At 45.1% G+C, this 20,318-nt stretch overlaps 2 protein-coding genes across 8 annotated transcripts in view; one reads left to right on the top strand and one right to left on the bottom strand.

Moving 5' to 3' along the window:
• Positions 1 to 11,005, top strand: part of ZFYVE26 (zinc finger FYVE-type containing 26) — a 51,756-nt gene extending 40,751 nt beyond the window's left edge. For 6 of the 7 annotated variants that reach the window (XM_074824422.1, XM_074824425.1, XM_074824423.1 and 3 more), the window contains 8 exons: positions 418 to 633; positions 2,761 to 2,958; positions 3,281 to 3,483; positions 4,334 to 4,475; positions 5,021 to 5,080; positions 6,411 to 6,593; positions 7,425 to 7,469; positions 8,594 to 11,005. In XM_074824422.1, coding sequence (XP_074680523.1) covers positions 418 to 633; positions 2,761 to 2,958; positions 3,281 to 3,483; positions 4,334 to 4,475; positions 5,021 to 5,080; positions 6,411 to 6,593; positions 7,425 to 7,469; positions 8,594 to 8,803 — 1,257 coding nt within the window. In that variant the 3' untranslated portion in view covers positions 8,804 to 11,005. The remainder of the gene's footprint in view (positions 1 to 417; positions 634 to 2,760; positions 2,959 to 3,280; positions 3,484 to 4,333; positions 4,476 to 5,020; positions 5,081 to 6,410; positions 6,594 to 7,424; positions 7,470 to 8,593) is intronic. The other variant, XR_012623275.1, reaches the window with a different exon arrangement.
• A 790-nt stretch (positions 11,006 to 11,795) lies between these two features.
• LOC141923372 (retinol dehydrogenase 12-like) lies at positions 11,796 to 19,665 on the bottom strand. Its single transcript, XM_074824417.1, has 7 exons — positions 19,530 to 19,665; positions 18,713 to 18,831; positions 17,831 to 17,986; positions 17,429 to 17,533; positions 16,805 to 17,014; positions 15,805 to 15,994; positions 11,796 to 13,856 (listed from the first exon to the last, which is right to left on the bottom strand). Exons 1-7 carry the CDS (start codon positions 19,607 to 19,609, stop codon positions 13,754 to 13,756), a joined length of 963 nt encoding a protein of 320 aa, XP_074680518.1. The 5' UTR covers positions 19,610 to 19,665; the 3' UTR covers positions 11,796 to 13,753.
• Positions 19,666 to 20,318: the final 653 nt, after the last annotated feature.

Raw genomic sequence — 20,318 nt, 5'->3', positions numbered from 1 at the left:
TGGTTTGGGATTAGCTCTGGAGGTTCTGATTAGGTACCAAAAAATGACTTTTAGTACTGAGTAACTGCAGAATCGTAATGATGAAGGACCTCTTAGCAGTACATATTTTAGGAGAATAAAAAGCCCAGTTTGAACTAAGTTGTTGAAGCAGATGTTAGTAGTGGAATTGTGTTTACATAAGCCTCCTGTCTGACCCTGGAAACAGCCACACTAGCTACAGGAACATTCAGCACCTCTGTTGATAACAGAGTTACAATCTAGTGTTTATAAAAAGCATTACTGGATTCTCACTCCTCTGAAGTGATACCTAATTTAAAAACAACAGTAGAAGTGCTTCAGGGCTGAATTACAAGATCTAACTGAAAATAAAGTTTTCCTCTTATTCATCACCTATCGCTGATTCTGTTTTAATGGCAGGATGATGATTACTTTGCCACATTGAGGGAACTTGAGGCAACACTGAGGACAAGAAGTCTGTCTCTGGAGATGATGTGTGAGGGGAAGATTCAACACAACAGCTATTATCAGGAGTGCTTGTTCTATTTACATAGTTATGGCACTAATCTGGCAATAATAAGCTTTTACATGAGGCATGACTGTATGAGAGAAGCACTGCTTCACTTGTTAAATAAGGTGAGTAATCAAATTTGCCATCACCTAAATTGAAATTTGAAAAGTAGCTAAGAGGACTTCAAGGCCGGTCTAAGATGGTAATGAGCGTGATGCAGCATTCTGGGTGTTTTTCTGCACAGGAGTTTTCTGAGGTTCTAAATGTTGCTATACAAACTATCCAGTGACTGACAACAACTCAGTGACATGAAAAAGTAACTTTGATCTTTACATCTTGTGTTTAATCTCTCTTCCCCATTGTGTTGAAAACAGTGGCTTCTAGAGAGGAGAAAGTGGTTTATTTTTTTGATAGAGGTTCTGCATCAGCAGCACTTTGTCTTTTTTCTGCGAAGCTGAAAACCTGGGAGTATTGTCATACAGTTCAGAAGAGAGAAGGAAAATTTTCAATTCCAACATGCCGATAACACTAGACACTTCACTCTCTATCACAGTGGCGCTCTCTCTTGGTATTGTTTGTTGAACCAGACACCCATGTTTGCACTTCTGTAACCATTAGGAATATAAGGGAATACAGGTTCATGTCCCAGAGGGGGAATACAGGTTCATGTCCCAGAGGGGGAATACAGGTTCATGTCCCAGAGGGGGAATACAGGTTCATGTCCCAGAGGGGGAATACAGGTTCATGTCCCAGAGGGGGAATACAGGTTCATGTCCCAGGGAAGCCAAAAAGTGGTTTCCAGGTCTCCCTTAAGAAAACTGCATAATATAGGAGGACTTAATGTCTGGAGAAATAAGTTCTGTTGGTGCTAAATTACAATTAAACCTAGAAATTATTCCAGCAAGGTGCTCACTAATTTATTAAAGGTGCTTCTTGGGAGATGTGGAGTTGTGAATCCATTACATCTCACCAGCTTGAGGGCTGATAAGTGCGTGGGGTTTTCTGTTTTCTTTTTTAAGTTTCTGTGCTTGTGTTTGATTTACTGATTTCTTTTAAGAAATTATTTTAAATAATTCTTATTGAGAATGTACAACTTGAAGCACCAAATTCCATTATCTTCAGTCTGCTTATGAGCTTTATTAATAGAAAATTAAGTTGTCTTATCAGCTCTGTTTTCTTATTGTATCATCAGTCATTCTAAGCTCATATACTCACCTGCACATTAAATTTGCCTTTCAAATGTGTCCTTTGTATCAGTTTAAATTTACCTTTAAAGAAAAGTTGCATGTTTTTACAATGTTGGTGAAATAATTCCACTAGTTAAGTAGCAAACTTTGAAAATACTCTAGATGTACAATTTGATGTGGAAGTTTTGGACAAGGAGACTGGTAGCGATCATGCAAGCCAGAGAGAAAGGTTTGTTACCCTAAAGCTATAAGGTACTAAGATTCTGATGAAACGTTTTACAGTCGGTTGGTTGGAAACATTTTATGTGTACAGGCTTTGTAGCTTGTATCTTACTCAGATTTAAAAAAAAAAAAAAAAATTCATATTATGTCTTTAAAACATTTATGCAGGCTGTGTTGTCACACATGCTTCTTTCCATAAAAACATTAATATGTGAGGCTGCATTTGCAAGACCATAGTCAGGAGGCCAAGGGAAGTAAATATTCCCCTCAGCTCACTACTTATGAGGTTTCATCTGAACTACTGTGCCCAGTTTTGGGTTCCCTAGTACAAAGCAGACATTGTCAAAGTGGAGCAAATCTAATGGAAGGCCATCAAAGTGGCTAGGGGCCTGAAGCACATGATGTATGAAGAGTGGCAGAGCTAGGTTTTTCCAGCTTGAAGAGAAGGCAAAAGGAGATCTATGTCCTGTTTTCAGCTACCAAGTGTAAAAGAGTAAGAGACAGTAGAGACAATTTGGAGCAAGGGAAATTCCAACTGGGTATAAGGAAAAGGATTTTTTTTTTGCAGTGAGGGTATATAGACATGGGAACTGGGCCCCAGAGAGGCTGTTGAATTGCCCTACTTCATCATGCTCAAAACTTGATTGGACAAGCCCAGAGAAGCATGACCTAACATGGACGCCGTTCTTTGAGAGAGGGTTTGAACCAAATGACTTGCAGAAATCCCTTCCAACCTAAATTATTAATTTTATGATCTCTGTCACTTAATACTCCGGTGTTATATAAGGAGAATGAACAAGCCACAGTGACTTTGCTTCAAGCTACCGTTCTGATGTTTTGTAGGAATCCCCATCAGAACTATTCATTGAAGGGATCTTCATTCCAAGTTACGAAGGTGGAAAGCTGCATATGTTAGAGAACTTGCTGGAAACCATTGATCCAGGATTGGAGAGCTGGGGAGTCTACTTGATTGCAGCCTGCAAATACTTGCAGAGAAAGAACTACTACCATATTCTGTATGAGCTGCAACAGTTCATGAAGGTAAGATGAGGGTCAGTGACATCTCTTTCAGTGAAATGTTGAATACTGTCAGACTCTTGGTTAATTACTTTGGTGTAAATCTGCATGATGGACAAGTATATTTTTGCTACTTTCCAATCCTAAAAAATAGATAGGAAGGCCTGAGCCTGACTGAATCTGACTCGCTATGCATTTGTCATGGATCTGGTGCATTGCAGTAGTTTAACTACTGTTTTAAAGAAAACAGAGCATTGCCTGCTTTGTGTGAGCCCTTTAGTACAGACAGCGATTAGTGAAGGTGGTGTACTTTCGTCCATCTTAGTGTTCAGTATGTTTCTTCTAGGATCACGTTCGTGCTGCCATGACCTGTATTAGATTTTTCACTCATGGAGCAAAGTCTTACACTGAACTGGGAGGCAAACAGACATGGCTTCTAAAGATCAAGGACCATCTCAAAGTCTATCTGCAGGAGGTCTCAAGAAGTTCAGGAAGGAAAAAAATGGCATGCGCTTTTCGGAAGAAAATGTCTGCTACAGATGTGTCAAGGTATCTATAAAGAAGAAGCTAAGTTACAGAAAAGGGAAAATTCAGGCTTCTTCTCTTGTGGTTGTGTTTAAGTTGGCTTTAGCTAACACATACTAACTATGCCTGACCCAAACCTGACTTTTCCATAGTTGCAAGTATAGGGTTCCCGTTACCTTTCCCCCAACAACCCAACCCAGGAAATAAGCAATTGTTTCTACTAAAAATATCAGTCTAAGTATCATCTACCTTCCTTTAATTTAAAAAACAAACAAAAACCCTACGGTGCGTAGACAGCTATATATCAATCCACAAGTTCTCTTGCTTTTACTCTTCCTCTCTACAAAGCAAGCAGCTTTGTGGTGCTTATCTGCCTACTGGGGTTAACTCACACCATTCAACGATGTACAAGTTATAGGTGCCAGACATAACTGAATCCCGGTATTCAAAAGCTGAAGTGTAAATTTAGCCAGATCGCTCTTGTACTTGGGCTTTTATATCTTGGTCTTCTTAGGGGCTTTTTTCTTTCTTTCTGTTAGGCTAGACTCTAACTTAAAGGTGGGGGGGAGTGTGTATGATGAGGTAGAAAAGAGGGAGCAGATACTTATTTGGAATCCAGATTCTTGGCTCATTTCTTTGAAATAATGTGAACAAGTGCTCACCTTCAGCTTGTGATGCATGTTAAGTTCACTGATCTGAAAAGTATCTCATTGCTGCAGTCTTGGTTACACAAAAGACAAAGTCAAAAAGTAACTTATTATTTTTTGGATATATGTCTTATTTTGAAATGCGTTCAAGAAATTAGTAAGTTCACACAAATAGTAATTGACCGTTTCTCTATTTCAAAATAAAGTCAGAATTTTCCTCTATCCAGGCACATCAATACAGTTGATCTACAGATGGAAGTAACAAAGTTCCTGCATCGATGTGAGAGCTCAGGAACCTCTCAAATGACAGGCTCCTCCTTGCCCACACTCTTTGGAAACAATAACATGAAAATGGACGTTGCTTGCAAGGTACTTCTATTTCAAACACAGCTCTATTTTTCGTCAACAATACTAACTTAATACACAGGTTGAAACATTTGATGGTCGGAGCAGCCTCTTGTATTTTTCATGGGCAGGTTACTTGTGCACCTATGCAACCTATGTTTATAAAAAATTCATGGTTTTCCTCAAAGTAGTAGAGAAGATGTGAGAACTTGGAGCTCCTTTCATCAAAGTTCAAACTTTCAGAAGCAGAGGATCCCCAATACAGATAGTAATGTGCCTTTTGACTATACATCCTATTGTGTTTTGAAGCAAGGCAAATACTGCTATTATTCTAACCCTTCTTCACTTCAGCTCAGCTCCGTATGTAACTTGCCCGATGTCCCACAGGGAATCAGTGTGTGACCATAGACCCTATATTTGCTCTACTTGTTGGGGTGGTGCTGTTTTCTGACAAAGTAATGCACTGTCTTTTGGCCTCTGGGCAAAATCTGGAAATGCATTATTATTTAACTGTATGTAATGAAAAAATGAATGTGCATCCCCAAACTTGTCTACGCCTCTCTTTTCAGGTCATGTTGGAAGGCAAAAACATTGAGGAGGGGTTTGGGATTGCATTTAGAGTCCTTCAGGTATGGAAAAACTTGACATAACAAGCACTGTTATTACAAAAGTAACTCCTGCAAGCAGCAGTTGTTAAAGCAAAAGACTTTTTTTGCAAAATGTCTTTTAATCCCCCAAAAGAAAAACCTCTTGTGAGAAAAGTCACTAGTTCAAGTCTTAAATGTCTATGTATTTGGACAAATTTTGGTAAGGAAATAAAGATGCTGCTTCAGTAGGACACTTCGAAACTAATTGGGTCGTACAAAAGAATTAAGTACAGCTTTCCTTTGCTGTACACCTTGTTCAGTGACTTAACTCTTGCAAACCACAATCACAGATGTGAGTAGAGAGGTCTGACTTGGTAGCTTTCTGCAGTTTGTGATAGCCATGCAAAGGCACAGTGAATAAATAAGGCCAAGACTATCTCTCTACTATTCTCCTGGCTGAGAGAGCAAAGCTATTTAACTGGAAAGTCTCTCTGGGGACCTCTCCTTCCTCATGTCTGGGTAGAAGTTGAGGCCCTTACCAGTCAGCATAGCTCATGAGCCTCCAAATTTTTTTGTGTTTCTCATCCATATATTAGGAGCTGCTAAAAGATACTGCTTCAAGCAGTGCAGTTTGCAGTTGCCTCCTGTCTGGGACAGAGGATATAGCAGGGCCACCTCTGGACAGAGGTGGCACACTGAAAGGGTATTTGTGGATATGGCAGGCCCTGCTCCTTCTTTCTGGTCAGGATGTACAAGGCAAAATGCCTGTTTGTAGTGAGATGGAGAGCCTTAGAAAAATTGTACTTCTTAGCAGCAACCGTAGTCACTACCCCCCAGGAAAAATGGAGCAGCAAGTCCAGCTGCCTAGCATCACTTCTGTTTCCTTCCTCTTTTTTTCTCCTCTTGCCTTATTCATGGCAGGATAAGTCCACAGCTCTTATCCTTCCTATGGGAGGTGTATGATGGTCAGTTGCCTCCTGTTTCTCGGGGTACATAAAGGGTGGCTGCTGGTGGGGTGGCTGGAGGAATATAGTGGGAGCTTGCAAAGTATGGAGACATGGGTAGGGACCTAGGAAAGATCTTTCACCAGAAGAAATAAAACTGCTTTTTTGCCACCCCTGAAAGGGAGGTGGTAACAGTGCTCTTGTTCTTGAGCAAAATTGAATTTTACTAGTCTGATTATAGAAAACCTTTAATCCAGAGCTGAGCAGTGGTGACTGGAAAATCAGAGGCCCCCAAAACAGCTTTGACTTTTTGAGCATGGTGTGATATTTTGTCCTTAGGAGATATTGTCTCAGTTGTATAGACTCCCTGTGAGAGAACCTGCTGAGAACATGTAACGTCTTGCTCTGATGTTCCAATTACCTCTTAGGACTTCCAGCTGGAGGCTACAGATGTGTACAGCAAAGTGGCCAAGCAGCTGGTGAAGCAGCAGAAGTACAGTGAGATCCGGCAGCTCCTGAAGTGTGTCAATGAGTCTGGAGTTGCAGCAAAAAATGATGGGGATAACATTATCCTAAACTGTCTAAATGAGTTCCAGAACATTCCTGCTGAGGTAAGTCTATCCTGCATTGTGTCCCTTTTGAAGGAAAATGGGTATATACAATACAGGCTACAGGGAAACCATCCTGTGGTGTCTGTGCTGCTCTTTTAGCGAGTCCTTCCTATCTTCTGGCTCTGTACTACATGCATTGTTTAAAGGTGGGACTGTGTGGTTTGCCTTATGCAAGTTACTCTGAGAGGAAGCAATAAGTAGCTGTAGCATGCTCCTGCCCTGCACTTCCCAGATGAGTACCCATGATGTAGAGAGAAACTTTGCTTTGCAGGATCCTGCCAGACGCTCCTGATTGGAGTGGGAGCTGTTCCCTTCAGTGAGGCTTCCCTGGCTTAACACAGAGGATGTGTGGAGGCAGAAGCCTCCTGCCTCCATAGGAAATAATTTTAAGATTTCCTTTGCTTACCAGAGTGTCTCTTCCATCCCAGTGAGGGAAGGAGGTGCCGTCTATGAAGTTCTACTGATCAGACTAGGGGATACAGTCTACGTCTTGGGGTTGGGGGTGGGCTACGGGGGCTGACTCCTGCTGGGGTGCAGAGAAGCTACAGATTCATTTCATGCAATGTGAGCCATGTCCCTGGGGGACTCCCAGGCTCACAGCTTTCTCTAGGGATGCCCCACAGACATGGCAGGCAGGAGGAGCTGTAGTAAAAGCAAAGAAGTGGACTTTGTGTTTTCTACATCTGCAGTACTTGCAGTTGGGACAAGGTAGCCAGCTAGCTGTGATCTCAGCAGCCCTTCCTCTGGGCAGGGGTTTCGTCCCTGATGGGTTAAAGTTTGCAAACTGTAGTCACTCTAAATGTGAACGCCTTTTCCCTTCTTTGGCTACAGGATCTTGATAATCTGATTCAGGATATGGACAGTGATGAAAACAAGGTAAGTAAAAGTACAGGAGAGAAACTCCTTTTAGCAAGAGCCGAACAGCCCAGTCTTGGTCTGCTGGCTATATGCTGTGCTCTCTTTCACCATCTTCTCTCTCATCCTCACTCAAGCCAAAGTTTTGAAGGTTACTTCCTAGATTGTAGAAAACACAGTGAAATCCTCAAGGCTTGGTGTTTGTGACTGTAGAGCTGTGACATGAAGGTACCAGTTGATGTTATCCCTATTAGTTCCTTGACAGTCCTCAGAGTGAGGGCTAGGCATTTGTTATAGGGGGAGGCAAAGTATTTTGAAGAGGTGCATTGGTGGGTTTGCTGGGTTTGTTACCCAACTTTTCACACTGGTGCATGTAAGTTTCTAGTAATGGCAGACAGCTAATGAGGATCAGCATACGTCCAAGATGACCATTTCAGCTTATTGTTTCAGGATTATGCTATTTCTATTGTGATCAAGAGTTAAATGATAAAATTTCTCCAGTTCTGATACACGTTTTCTCTTAGAGGAGGTAAGGCCTAAACTACTTTGTTAGCTCTCATACCAGCTGGCCAAGCCACTGGAGAGTCACAGATAGATACGTGAACTGTAGGTGCATGTTTATAGTTGAAGAGGCTGTGGTTTAGTGCTTGTGGATTGTGGTAGATCCTGAATGGCATAACTGGAAATAAAATCTTAAGATTTGCGACTGTCCTCTATCCTGCTCCAACTGACAAACTCCCTGTTGTATGTAGATTAAAAAAGGGGCTTTTCATTCTGCCTTGATGTAGGATCTATCACTGAAAGATGCGAGCTGTTCTAGAACCAGCAATGGAAGAAAATGACTGGTTTAGACTCTTTGCTATGAGGATATGGTAAACTAATGCACAAGATAGGATTCCTGATGCTAATTTCATGGTGATACAGTAAAGGAGTTTCTACAAGAGACAAACATAATGAAATACAGCGGTCTATCCATCTTTTACATTGGGATCTGTTCCATGCTGTACTCTTGTTTCATAATATGCTGCTACCACCTTCTACAACATGCTTCTGAGCTAGGTATTTCCAGTGAATCCTTGCTTAAGCTTGTCCTCTTAGTTTACTACAGCTTTCTAACCAAGTTCTGACTGCATCTTCTGCTTCAGATCCAGGCCTACGTGATGTGCAACAAGTTGCGATCTGCCTATCTAGTCTCAGTGAGACAGGAGAAGACCAGAGCAGTGCAGCTAGTCCAGCATGTGCGACAGCTGGCTGAGAACAGCGGCGATGACGTTGTGAAGGCCATCTGTGCCCAATGGCTCTCAGTGCACCAGCCCAAAATGAGAAATCGGCTTCCCCAGGGCACTAGGAAGTAATAAGTAATTGACGTTCACCATTGTACAGAAAGAGAAGGCTTCAAGACAGCTTAAAGGTGTGTGGTTCAGCAACCTCTTCGTAAAATGGAAGTCTCTTGACTTATGTTGTTGGCAAATGGATGCTGCTAATGTGCCTCTGGTGAGAGGAAGGGAACTAAATTACAAGTGCCAGTCCTGTATTTTGACAGACAGTCACTACCTCAGGGTGTTTTTTGGCTATCTTTTTGATGGGGTGGGGAGGGGGGCAGTTTCAAACTGAACAAGCAAGAATTTAGGTGTATGGAAGAGAGCACTTCAGTTTCTGGTTGGGGCGGGGGGGGGGTGGTGGTGGTTGTTTTTTGGGGGGGGGGTTGGTTGAATTTTTTTTTTTTTTTTGAAAGGCACTGAACTATTGTATGTTTTTTACTTTTAATCCAGAAAACCTATGTAGAGAGGACAGAAAAATCTCATCAACTCAACGTAGCCTAGAGTATAAAACTTTTTGTGATTATGGGTTTCCTGTAAACTTTTTCAAGATTGGAGAGATCTTCTTTTACAAAGACTGAAATTCAGAGATTTTTTAAAACCTCTGTACAAACCATTGCTACTGTTACTTTTTCCTTCCCACTAGTACTATGTGCCCAATTTCTTTAGTTTGTTTGAAAAGGTAGGAACTAATTCTTCATGGCAGGCTTCTATTTACAGTCACACTGTCTGATGTGTGCTATACATATGGCATTTGAGCCCTTACTAGATGGATGAATTTATAAAGGACATACCCTGTAAGGGGAGTACAAAGGGAAAAGAATCCTTTAAAATAGTTGAAAAATCATATACCTCTTTCTTTGCTATGGTAATATCCAGTAAATTGTTGCAATGCTGCTTTATCACTGAACAGTTGCCAGTAAACTTCCACAGTTTTTCATCAGGTGTAGCAGAAAATATGGATAGAGCAAGCTGTGGTAAAATTCAACAGTTTGTATTCCTGTCACACAGGGATTTTCTTGTTTCTTACCAGAATAATCTGTCCCTGTCAGGTACAATAGAATACCAGACTAAATTTTTATTAGCTGGATGTACTGTGTAGACTATATTGATAGGCTTTGCTGTGGAAGTGTTAGATTAACTCAGTTTTATGAAAAAGCAGGAATCTCTGTGTAATGGCTGTGTTCAGGGATGCTGAAAAAAGCAGCTGCTTCTCTGCAACCGTGACTGGGACATGAGAAGTGGGCAGAAGAATGGTAGACAGTAGCGGGACCTTCAAAAAGCAACAACAAACCATGGCACTCCAAGAGTTTGTGTTTGCTGTTCATGTGTATTTCAGCACAAGAAAGTAGTTCACTTCTTTGTTAAAAAGTTTAGTTGTTTACTTCAAAAGAAACAACAGGTTTTCTGAAGTGTAATATAACTGTAAATAGTTTTAGTACATAAAATAATTGAGACTGTCAAATCAGAGTTTTGCACTATCCCCAAGCTCACTGTAGTGACAGAACAGACTTCCATGGTATTGAAAAGGACTTGGTCCATCTCCTTTAGTGTTTCATGAGCAGTGCCCCACTGACACGAGCACCTCTCTCGGAAGTGCTTCGCTCACTAGAGCAGGGATAGAAATGTCTAGGAGTGAAGCAGTCAGAAATGACCACATTTAGCTCCTGACCAGAGGTTAGCATTGTCTTGTTAGTGAGCAGTACTAATGAAAGCTTTGTTTTCTTGGCCAGACTGACCTAGCTTTCCATCACATTACAGCTGTTAAGCTAATCCTAAAACACTATCCTTGTCTTCGATCATTTCCAAATATCTAATTATGAGGAGGAGGCTTTATTCTTTGTGGGTGTCCAGATCTGCATTGCTGTAATACCTACTTTGCTGCTCAAGTTTTCAGCTTATAGAGCACAGAGAGTGGAGTCTGCCATGCAGACTAGTTGGTTCTGTACCTGCCTTTCTTCCTGACCTCTTTGCACTGTACCTGATGCACTTTATATAGTGTTTGTTGTAATTTGATGTTCTTAACCTGGAATCGTAGGGATCTTTCTCTTGCCAGCGGAACTGGAATTTTGATCCTGACTAACTAACTGCCTTGTGTTGTGAATAGTGCAGTTATTAAGGGGCTTTGAATTTTTGAGCGTCAAAAAGGGATTGAATACTGCCAGTTAAAAAGAACTTCTATGACCGAGGTTTGTTTACAATGAAAAAAGAGAATAAAGTATTACAACTGTTAACGTATCTTCTGTTTTGCTTTTTATCTTGGCATAGCTGGGGATCTCGTTCTAGATCTGTATTTTGCTTTTGGCCCTGCTTAGCAGAGTAATTAGAAGGGGGAGAATTGTTCTGTCATGAAAATGTCTCTGATACAGTGTCCTCAATATTTAGATCAGTTGGAATATCACATCTTCAGAAGTCTTCCCAGTAGCTAGGTAGCTAGCTCAGCCTCATACATGTACTCTCACAGACCAGTAATCCTCTTTAGAGAGCTCTGCAAGTTAATCTCTCTTTTACAAGCCTCCCTTTGAGACAGCTAAATGAGCTTTAGTTCCCTCATTTTACAGATCAGCCTAGAGGAAGGTATAAATGACTTGCCCAAGGTAAAAAAGAGTGGGGGTGTGTGTCTGTAGAAATGTGTAGTTATGTCTTATGTTAAATCTACAATCAGACTTCTTTGAGAAGAGCATTGACCTGCAAGGGCAAAATATTTCAGCCTAGAGACTCTTCCTGCATTTTTTTGAAAATAGTTTCTATTGCTCCTGAAAGCCACTTTTGAGGTCAGAGAATCACACACAGAAAGCAGGCCAAGCCTGCAATGCTAGGTAGCATTGTACTGCTACCTTGCAGTTGTGCATTTAGCTTCATATTCAAGATGAAGCATAAAGAGGGAAGCAAAAAGGTACAGCAAGGAAAAACACAAAGGGACTTTAAAATGTTACCAAAACTGAGTTCTCTACACTAGTAAGGCAGGTGCAGATAACAACAAAGCCAAGTAAACCAATTCAACATTTCTGAAGGAAGACAGAGTCTCTTCTTGTAAAAGGAAAATGGCTTTATTTAGTATTGCTCAGAGGTGGCACAGGACTGATCTGCATAGATAGCATCCAGGCAGAATGAAATAATCATAAAATCAGCATTTGTTTCCCAAAACTGGCAGTTAGTCACAGTGGTATGCTCATACACAAGTCTAAAACCTTCCAATTTTTTTTTTCAGAAGCAGAAGATAATCCTATGAGCTGTGGCACTTGCTTTCTAACTGCTTAACTCTTTCAGAAATAATCTCTGATTCTGGATCACACTCTAGCAGTTTGCACCAAAGTAGCACTGGAGTTCCAAGGGAGCTGTCCCATTGCTGCGTGGATTGACCCAGCTGCCTTTTGGAAGGGCAAGCCATACGGTATGGCAAGGCCAGCCAAGGTCAGTAACTGCTGGGCAGACAAACGTAAGGATTTCTGTGCACATCTTACTTTCCTGTCCTGTAGTTAACTTGACCATAACATCAAGATATCAAGATAGTCCCGACCTCTGCTTCAGCTATTTCGCTCTAGGTAGTTTGCTGTCATTTAAAGCTAAAGTCTCAGCTGAAGTTTAATGTTTTTTAACAGAGTTGAGATGTTCTTTACTCATTCTGCTCTCTTTTTGGGTTTCTGAAGTAATTTAAAGTGCTGCTGGGGGGTGTTACTGTGACAACTTTTACACCATCTTTGCTCAATGCTTTACAGGAGACATGTTAATTTTTTTAAAATAAGATAACTTGTTTATGCACAATTGCAGCACTCCTCCAGCTCTTAACCTCCCAGTCACCTGCGCTGAGACCTGGGTTTTCAAAAGGTACACCGACCCTCAGTTAACTTACTGCAATCAATGGGCATTTGGGGCCAGTGGCAAAGGTCCAGATTCTTACAGAGAATATAGAGAAAAATGATTGATTCCACTTAAAAACTTAACCTATTGCTTGGCACGAAAAGGCCAGCACCTGTTTTGAGAGCATTTGTATTGCATGCAATTGACAGAAAATCTAATATCCTAAAGTACTTTCACTCTGCTAGGTCAAATAGTAGGAGCTGAAACTAACCTCATAGAGCATAAGCTTAGAGTCCTACCTTTTTACTATTACTGTTAGGAAAAAAAGTTTAAATAAAAGTAAGTCTTTGTTACTTCATAACCTAAACCTGAGACTGCAACCTCCATTTCTATTCTAAAGCCAGGGAGCAATAGCCTGTGCCTGTTGTGTGAGATGCCAAGCTGTGGCAGGTGCACCTGCCTGATGAAAATAGGGCTGCTTGGCTGCTGAAACTTCCTTTATCTGTGCCCTTGTTCTCAGGGCTTTATAGTACTTGGGGCCCTTGGCCAATGGGAGCTGATGTTGACCACAGATCAGATTTGGCTGGGTATGAATGGAGTCCCCTGGGGGAGCCATTTTGAGCTAGTCCCCCCCGCTGCCCGGAGCAGTGTGCTGCAGTCAAGGACTCTCCCCTTGGGTCAGAACACTGCCCAAGGAAACTCCTTGAGGTTCCTAGGGGTCAGGACACTGCACTCAGAAGTTCCTTGAGGTTGAGAGCTCTCTTTTTTAGGTGAGTGACAGAGCATTTGGGTTGTTGTTAAGCCCTAGGAAGTTTGTGGTGATAGTTTTGTTCTCCTCTCACAGACATCTGAATCTGCCATTGTATGTTTGCAGAGTGCTAGTTAATTGTGTAGAAATTTTTTTTTAATTTTTGGTTGTTATTTGCTTATTTGAGAGCTTCTGCAACACAAGCAAGGGTTGTTCCCTGCGTCAGTGCTCTGATTCTCCAGCTAAGAAGAGGGACTGGTTGCTTATAAATCTCAGTCCTTAAGTGTAATATTGCAGAAATTCACATTAGATTGTGTCCATAGAGCCACCATTAGGGAAGCTGAAGTATCAGCATTCTAGTCTTGAGGTCTCTCAGCGGTGCTTTTCCCAGGAGAAGCATCACTGGCTCAGCCAGGCACCCTTGCAGTCTGTGGTGCTCAGTCCCACTGGATGCCAAGGAGCTCACAGCTCACACTCCAGAGCTTCTTTGCTGTCTCATCATCCCGACCCCATGGAGATACGTATGCTGGCTGGCAATCACTGTAAGAGGAACATTTTTTTATTTTCATTTTTAAAGTCAAAGATCTCCATCTGCATTTTCACACTAAAATGTCTGTGTTAAGATAACAGAGTTGCTTTCTAGCAGTGTAAATTCAAGAGCAGTTGAAGCAAGGTGGGAGGCTCTCCAGCAAATGAGCAAGGGTTGGTGCTAAGCCACCTTGAGAAAGCTCTTTCCAACTTGCTAGGGAAGAGTGTCACCCAACGCCACCAAGAACTGGCAAGCAAGTCTAGCTCTATGTGTTGGCTCAACTCTTAAAGAAACCTGTATACTCTTCAGCATACATTCTCTTTAATAGCACTAAAAAGGGCTGTAAACACTAACCAAGATTCTTCAGGAACACCTTTTCCATCAAACACTACCAAAAAGCCTCTCAAACAGCCCTTCACTCTAAACTATTTATCCTATCCTATTCACCCCACTATACTGACACTGGACGAAAGGCAATGCTGCCCCAGAGTAAGAATACTGTAATAACTGTGTATGGTTATCCCCTTTTCCATTATCCTCTGAACTGTGGCTCCTTTCTTTTCGGCTCCTGCCATCAGGCAGCACTCTGGAACAGAGATCATGTGTTCTCATCTGTAATGCTAGATGCTGCAATAACATGGGAGTTTAAGAGAACAGAGGAAATTGCATCTCCTAAGATTTCTATCCAGCCTACTGTTTTCAGAGGTCCAAGTGCACAGTCTCTGATGTTCCTGAAATGACTCTGGTGGACTCCACCTGTCTTGCTGTGGCATGTAAATTCTTTTCTTAACATCTATACTTGTGCTTTATATTCTGTTGCCTGAAAAGTGAAAAGGATTTTTGCCTAGTCCAAGGTAAACTGAATCTCTGTTGAAGCTATTCATTTCCCACCAAGTGCAAAACTCCCTTCTTTTATGAGCTTAAAATCCACGAAAGTTTTCTGTACTCCAGCACATAAATGCTCCATTTATATCCTGGGACAGACAGTCATCCAGGGAAGATTAAGACATCTATATATATATATTCAAGTCTGCTTAAGATGGTACAAACTCCCAAGTGAATATCAAAGTCATTACAGAGACTAATCTGGTCACATATCACAAGAGGAAAGCTCTGCAAAGATGCAAAGGCTCCAACAGTATTCATGTGAGGAAAAAAAAAAAAAAGAAGTTTTCACGTTCCTTTCCCAACAGACAGTATTGTTACACAGCTCTACACCTGGTGGGAATCTGACAGACACATCTGCGTGAATCTGTTCAAATGGCAGCCTTCAAATCCAGGATGATGATGACTTGGAACTGCTCTGGGCTGTAGTTTTGGTGAGGGGAAAAGGCATGACTATGCAGGGGCCTGAAGTCAAAGTAGTCAAGAAACAACAGGGTTTGTAGTGGGAGCTACAGAAGACAGTTTGCAGGACAGAGTGAGAGCATCCCAGCAGGAGTTCCTCCCAGCTGATGGGTCTGTCAGACTGGAGGATCAAGTTATTTTGTCACATGTCAGTCCTGAAAATCTCACCACCCTATCTCTGCAGCACCATCAGCCCTCCCAGCTCCTGGGAAGCTCAGGCCCCTTCTGCTCTAGTGGGGTAAAACCACAAGGAGAACCAAAATGGTCTTCCTAGGATTGACTCAAGTGACCTCATTAACTAAACGGCTCTACTGAAAAGTGATTTGCCCAAGTCTCAGGCAGATCAGGATTAGAGCTCTGAACACGTGACAGCCCTTCCTGCACTTTGAGTACGGTGATATTCCTTAGCACTAAAGGCCCTGCTATTGTGTAAAGTGCTGCACAGGTCAGGGATTTCTTCTAACGCAACATCGACTGCAACAGACCTCGAAGGGGTAAATCTCTAAGTATTATCAGCCAGTCCCTTCTTAATGAAGACTGACAGTAAGTCTCCTTTTTCCCAGCCAACAAGGTTGCCTTCCATAGTATATCATTCCATCTGTTTGCACCCACCTGAAATACTGTCCTGTCACAGATTCCAGCTCCTCTGCTACTGCACAGTAGACACTGGTCTGAGCTCCTTCCCAAGGTGTCTTCAAGAAGAATGAGAATATCTTCCACAGCCACATCATTACAAATGAGTGCCGGACTAGCTCAGAATGGACAGACCCAGGATGGAGGGCGTTTGCTGTGACTTTAGTGCCTATGGCAAAAGAAAGCATTCCGGACAAATCTGCATGCATCAAACTGCCTTTTAAAAAAAGGGTAATATACTCCTCAATTCTACCTGCAGATATTCTACAACTTAAAGGAGGAGTCCAGGCATGGATACAGAGAGAGTAAGTGAAGTCCTCTGTAGTTCCTGCTTGCTGGAGCATCCCCCACTCCCTTCCAAACACTGCAGTCACTACATGCCTTCTGCAAAACAACGTGCTAGAGGGCCTGGGTGCTAAAACAGCAGCAGCTTCCATCAGGCTTTTGAGAACATCAGCTTCTTTTGATTTACTGTAATACTAATTTCCTAGAGAAGACACTGCTTCTGTTTTAGTAAAATAAATACTACTTAAGTTTATGAAAAGGACTGAATGACATGGCTGTGACAGATGCTGTGACTTAAGAGGTACTGTCTAGTCCTATGCTTCTGTTCTCCAGGCCATCAACATTTAAGGCAGCTGGGTATGCATCAGCTTTTCTAGTGGAGACTGCAGTTGTAGTTCAGCTTCTACCCACATACCACAACTGTCTGCATGGATGCAGCTAATTTTTGAAAAGCACCAAAGAAAGATTAAATACATTCAACCATGCCCTGTTGTTGTAAAGACAATTAGTGTTTTGAGTCTCCTGTTCTACAGATGGGAAATATTTTCTTCCTGTGAAGAGCTGTCAGTGACCCTTGCCACAAATCATTTCATTTCTGCATAGCCAACTTCTAGACCTTTCTTCAATCCACTCTCCTCATCCAAGGTGCTCAAAAGTCAAGCAGAAAAACACTCCGCTCTCCTCTGGGACTTGCCTTGCAGCCGCCTCGCCAGCTCCCGGGTGAAGAGCACATTAGCCAGTTTGCTGTGACAGTAGGCGAGGCCACGGTTGTAGCTCTTCTCACCATGGAGATCATGGAAGCGGATTCGGCCTGCGTGATGAGCCAGTGAGGACACGTTCACTATGCGGGCTGGGGCAGACTGCTTCAGGCGCTCCAGCAACAGGAAGGTCAAGAGAAAATGACCTAGGGGCGAGAGGAGATGTCACCCTTCTCTGAAGGTTCCTCTGCTGGAATTCCAGAGCACTTACAACATATTACTTACATGTTGTATCTTACTGTTGCCCTCATTTCAGGTCCAGGGAAAAGACAACCCTGCCCTGAATCAACAGCTAAACTTTTTTGCAGCCATGAAGTTCTGCTCCTCAGCTTCAAAAAGCTGGAGCTGTCATACATCTCAAATGTCCCAGGTAACATGTACAGATACTTAAACTGGGTCCGCAATAAGCAAATCATTGTATTGCATCTCCAGAGCTCTGAACTCTGGCCTTCTATCCTTCCCCAAGCAGCAAGAATGAGGAAGAGAAAATCTGAAAGCAGGATTTTCCTCTGGCATTTTGCCCCAGATACTGAATGCAAACATGACTCCACTGGCCTTACCAAGATGGTTGACTCCCAGGTGCATCTCAAAGCCATCAGCAGTCTTGGAGTAAGGGCATAACATTACCCCAGCGTTATTAATGAGAATATGGAGTTCCTTCTCCTCTGCAAGAAACAACAGACATCCTTAAACAGGGAAACAGAGACCGAAGACAGACAACAAGGTGGCACAAGTCAGACAAAAAAAACCCACGCCTGTCTGAGTTGCAGCCACATCACCTCAATAAAATGAGAATAGGTCTCCTACCCCAAACTAGTTCATGGCCTCTGACAAGCCCCTGCTGTGAACTGCAGTACCCAGCATCATACAGAGATATGCAGGTCAGGGACCTGGCATTTGCTAGAAGAGCAGACAGCAGCCCTTGGTAAAATATTCTGAGAAGGAGGATCTAGAGACTGTACCTGCTAGAAATTTCTCAGCAAACTCCCGGATGGACTTCGTATCAGCCAAGTCCAGTTTTCTCACAGTGACTTGCTGGTTCCCTGTCTCAGCTCGGATTTCACTGGCTGCAGCTTCTGCCTTTGCTATGTCTCTGCAAGCAACAATCACCCTTGCACCTGCACGGCAGGAAAAAGCAGGAACAGAAGCTGAGATCTCCGGAGCACACTGGATGATCAAGGCTCTGACAAGCAGGCTGACTACATGCAGTGCTTACAAACAACGTCTTATTTTTTAGGGAATTGGCATCAGTCCAGGGAGCAGCTGGGAGGGACAAAGCCTATCCTACTATGTTGTTAGCTCTGATCCAGCCCAAAGCTCTTTTCAGACCAGGAAAATGCACATCTGAAGTGCCTCTGTCAGGTTCTCCCAGGTCAGGAGTGCATACCACAACACTGGTATGATAGGGTGATAACTGCCCATAATAATGGCAGTTTAATCTCTTTACCAGTTACCCAAAAAGCATTTAAACTAAATTAGCTTGAAACATGACTGACTAAAGCATATGGCAGTGGACTTATGATGTTTCCCAGCTTCATACAAGCAGGACCCAACAACACCAGGAACCTCAGCCCTCTCAAAACAGTTGCAGTGCAGAGCATTTTCACGTCACAGGGCACGTTTCTGGAGTTCAATTAATGAAACCAGTTGAGGAACTGGGGACTTGCCCCTCAGTGGTTACAACCTCTGGAGGAGCAACACTTGGGCTCGTCTGAAGTAACTTTGGAATCCAAATGTAAGCATAAAACGTGTCCTCCCTGGGATCCAGAAAAGGGACTGCTGATGCGCAGGCAGGCAGGCGCCAGCCGCACAAGGATGCCGGCTGGCAAAGGCCGGTGACTTGCCTCTTCGCGCGAGGTCTCTGGCCGTCTCCTTCCCGATGCCCGTGTTGGCTCCGGTGATTATCGCCACCTTCCCCTCCAGCCTGGCTGCTGACTTACACCGTCCTCCGGCGACATACCTCCTGCAAGGGGAGGGCGGCAGCCGTCACAGGACAAGCTCCGCGGGCATCTTCCCTCCGGAGGGGGCTCGGGTCAGGGCTAGGCACCCAGAGGCCCAAGGTTTCGCTGCGCTCAGGGTCCCGGCCAGGCACGGGCATCGTTACCAGAAGCGGCCCACCGCGCCGCGGGGGCCTCACCCCCCCGAAGCCCCCCCCAGCTTTACAGGGCGCCGCCCCGGGCCCCGCCCCGCCGCCCCGCCCTGGCGCCAGGTGAGGCCACGGCTCCCATTGGCTGCCGCCGCCAAGCTCCGGACACTCGGCCAATGGGCTCCACCGCGGCGCCGTGAGGAGAAAGCGGGCCCCGCCCCCCCGGGCGCCCCGTTACGGCGGCCGCCTCTGCCGAGCCCCGCCGGCTGCGGGGCAGACCCCAGGGCAAGTCCCGGGCGGTCACCGAGCCACGCGGGGCCGCCGCCGGCGCCAGGGCTGAGCCGAGCCCCCGCAGCGCCCCAGCTCCCGCCTTGAGCGCGTTAGTGTGACTGAGGCGCTGGAGGTGGGGAAGGTCGAGTAACGCCCTGCCCGACGCGGGCCGCGCACGAGGAGCCGCTGGACCCGTGCTGCCCTCACCCAGGCAGGCAGACGCGGCGAACACCGGCTCCGCCCGCCCGCACCCGCCGCTTCTCGTGCGCGCGCGAAGGGCCGGGGCCGCGCTCGGTAGGACGCACCTGACGTAGGGCGCTGCCACGAGGAGGAGGACGGGGACGGAGACGGCGGCCCCCAGCACAGCTCCCCAGCAGGTGAGCATCGCCGCCCGCCCGCTCCGCACCGCCGGCGCTCAGCAGCGGCCGCCTCGACCCCGCCCCGCCGTGGCCCCGCCCCGGACCGCCCCCCGGCCCCGCCCCGCCCCCCGGCCCCGCCCCGGCATGGCCGACCCCCTCTCCCGGTGGTGCCCGCGGCTCCCGGGACCGGCGGGCCCCGCGCCCTGCCGTGGGCGTGCCCCCGCTGGCCGGAGCAGGGCGGCCGGCCCTACGCCAGCAGCTTGCTGCTTTTCTGCCCCCGGCAGCGCTCGACTCCGACCTGGGTCTCTCCGAACAGTCTGAAACAGCCGTTTTAATTGCACTTTCCCGTTAATAAGCGGAGAAGTGCCGGAAGGGGAAGCCCGGCGGCTGTCTGGAGACACGTTCAACACACATTTTCATCACCTCACGCCAAAGTTTATGATAACTTTGCACCCCAGCAAAACGTCTGAAATGACGTCTACGCAAGAGTGCGTTACGGGCTGGGAGGGACGCGGTGGGGGGCTCAGCGGCGCCCGCTCGCACCTTTACCAGCGAGCACAAGAAACGAAGGGCCCCGGGCACGGGGCGCTGCCCCTCCCCCCCGCCCTCCTCCGGGCGCTGCGCCGTCTGCCGGCTCCGGCGGCGCCGCCTCCCCTGGGGCGACTACAACTCCCAGCAGGCAGTGCGCGCCGCGAGGCCCCCCTGCCCCCCCGCGGCAGCCCGGGGCCGCGCCTG

This window comes from Strix aluco, chromosome 4 (genome assembly GCF_031877795.1).
Source record: "Strix aluco isolate bStrAlu1 chromosome 4, bStrAlu1.hap1, whole genome shotgun sequence".
Lineage (NCBI taxonomy): Eukaryota > Metazoa > Chordata > Aves > Strigiformes > Strigidae > Strix > Strix aluco.
The sequence above is the reverse complement of the archived record's forward strand: the minus strand, read 5'-3'. Positions and strand labels throughout refer to the sequence as shown.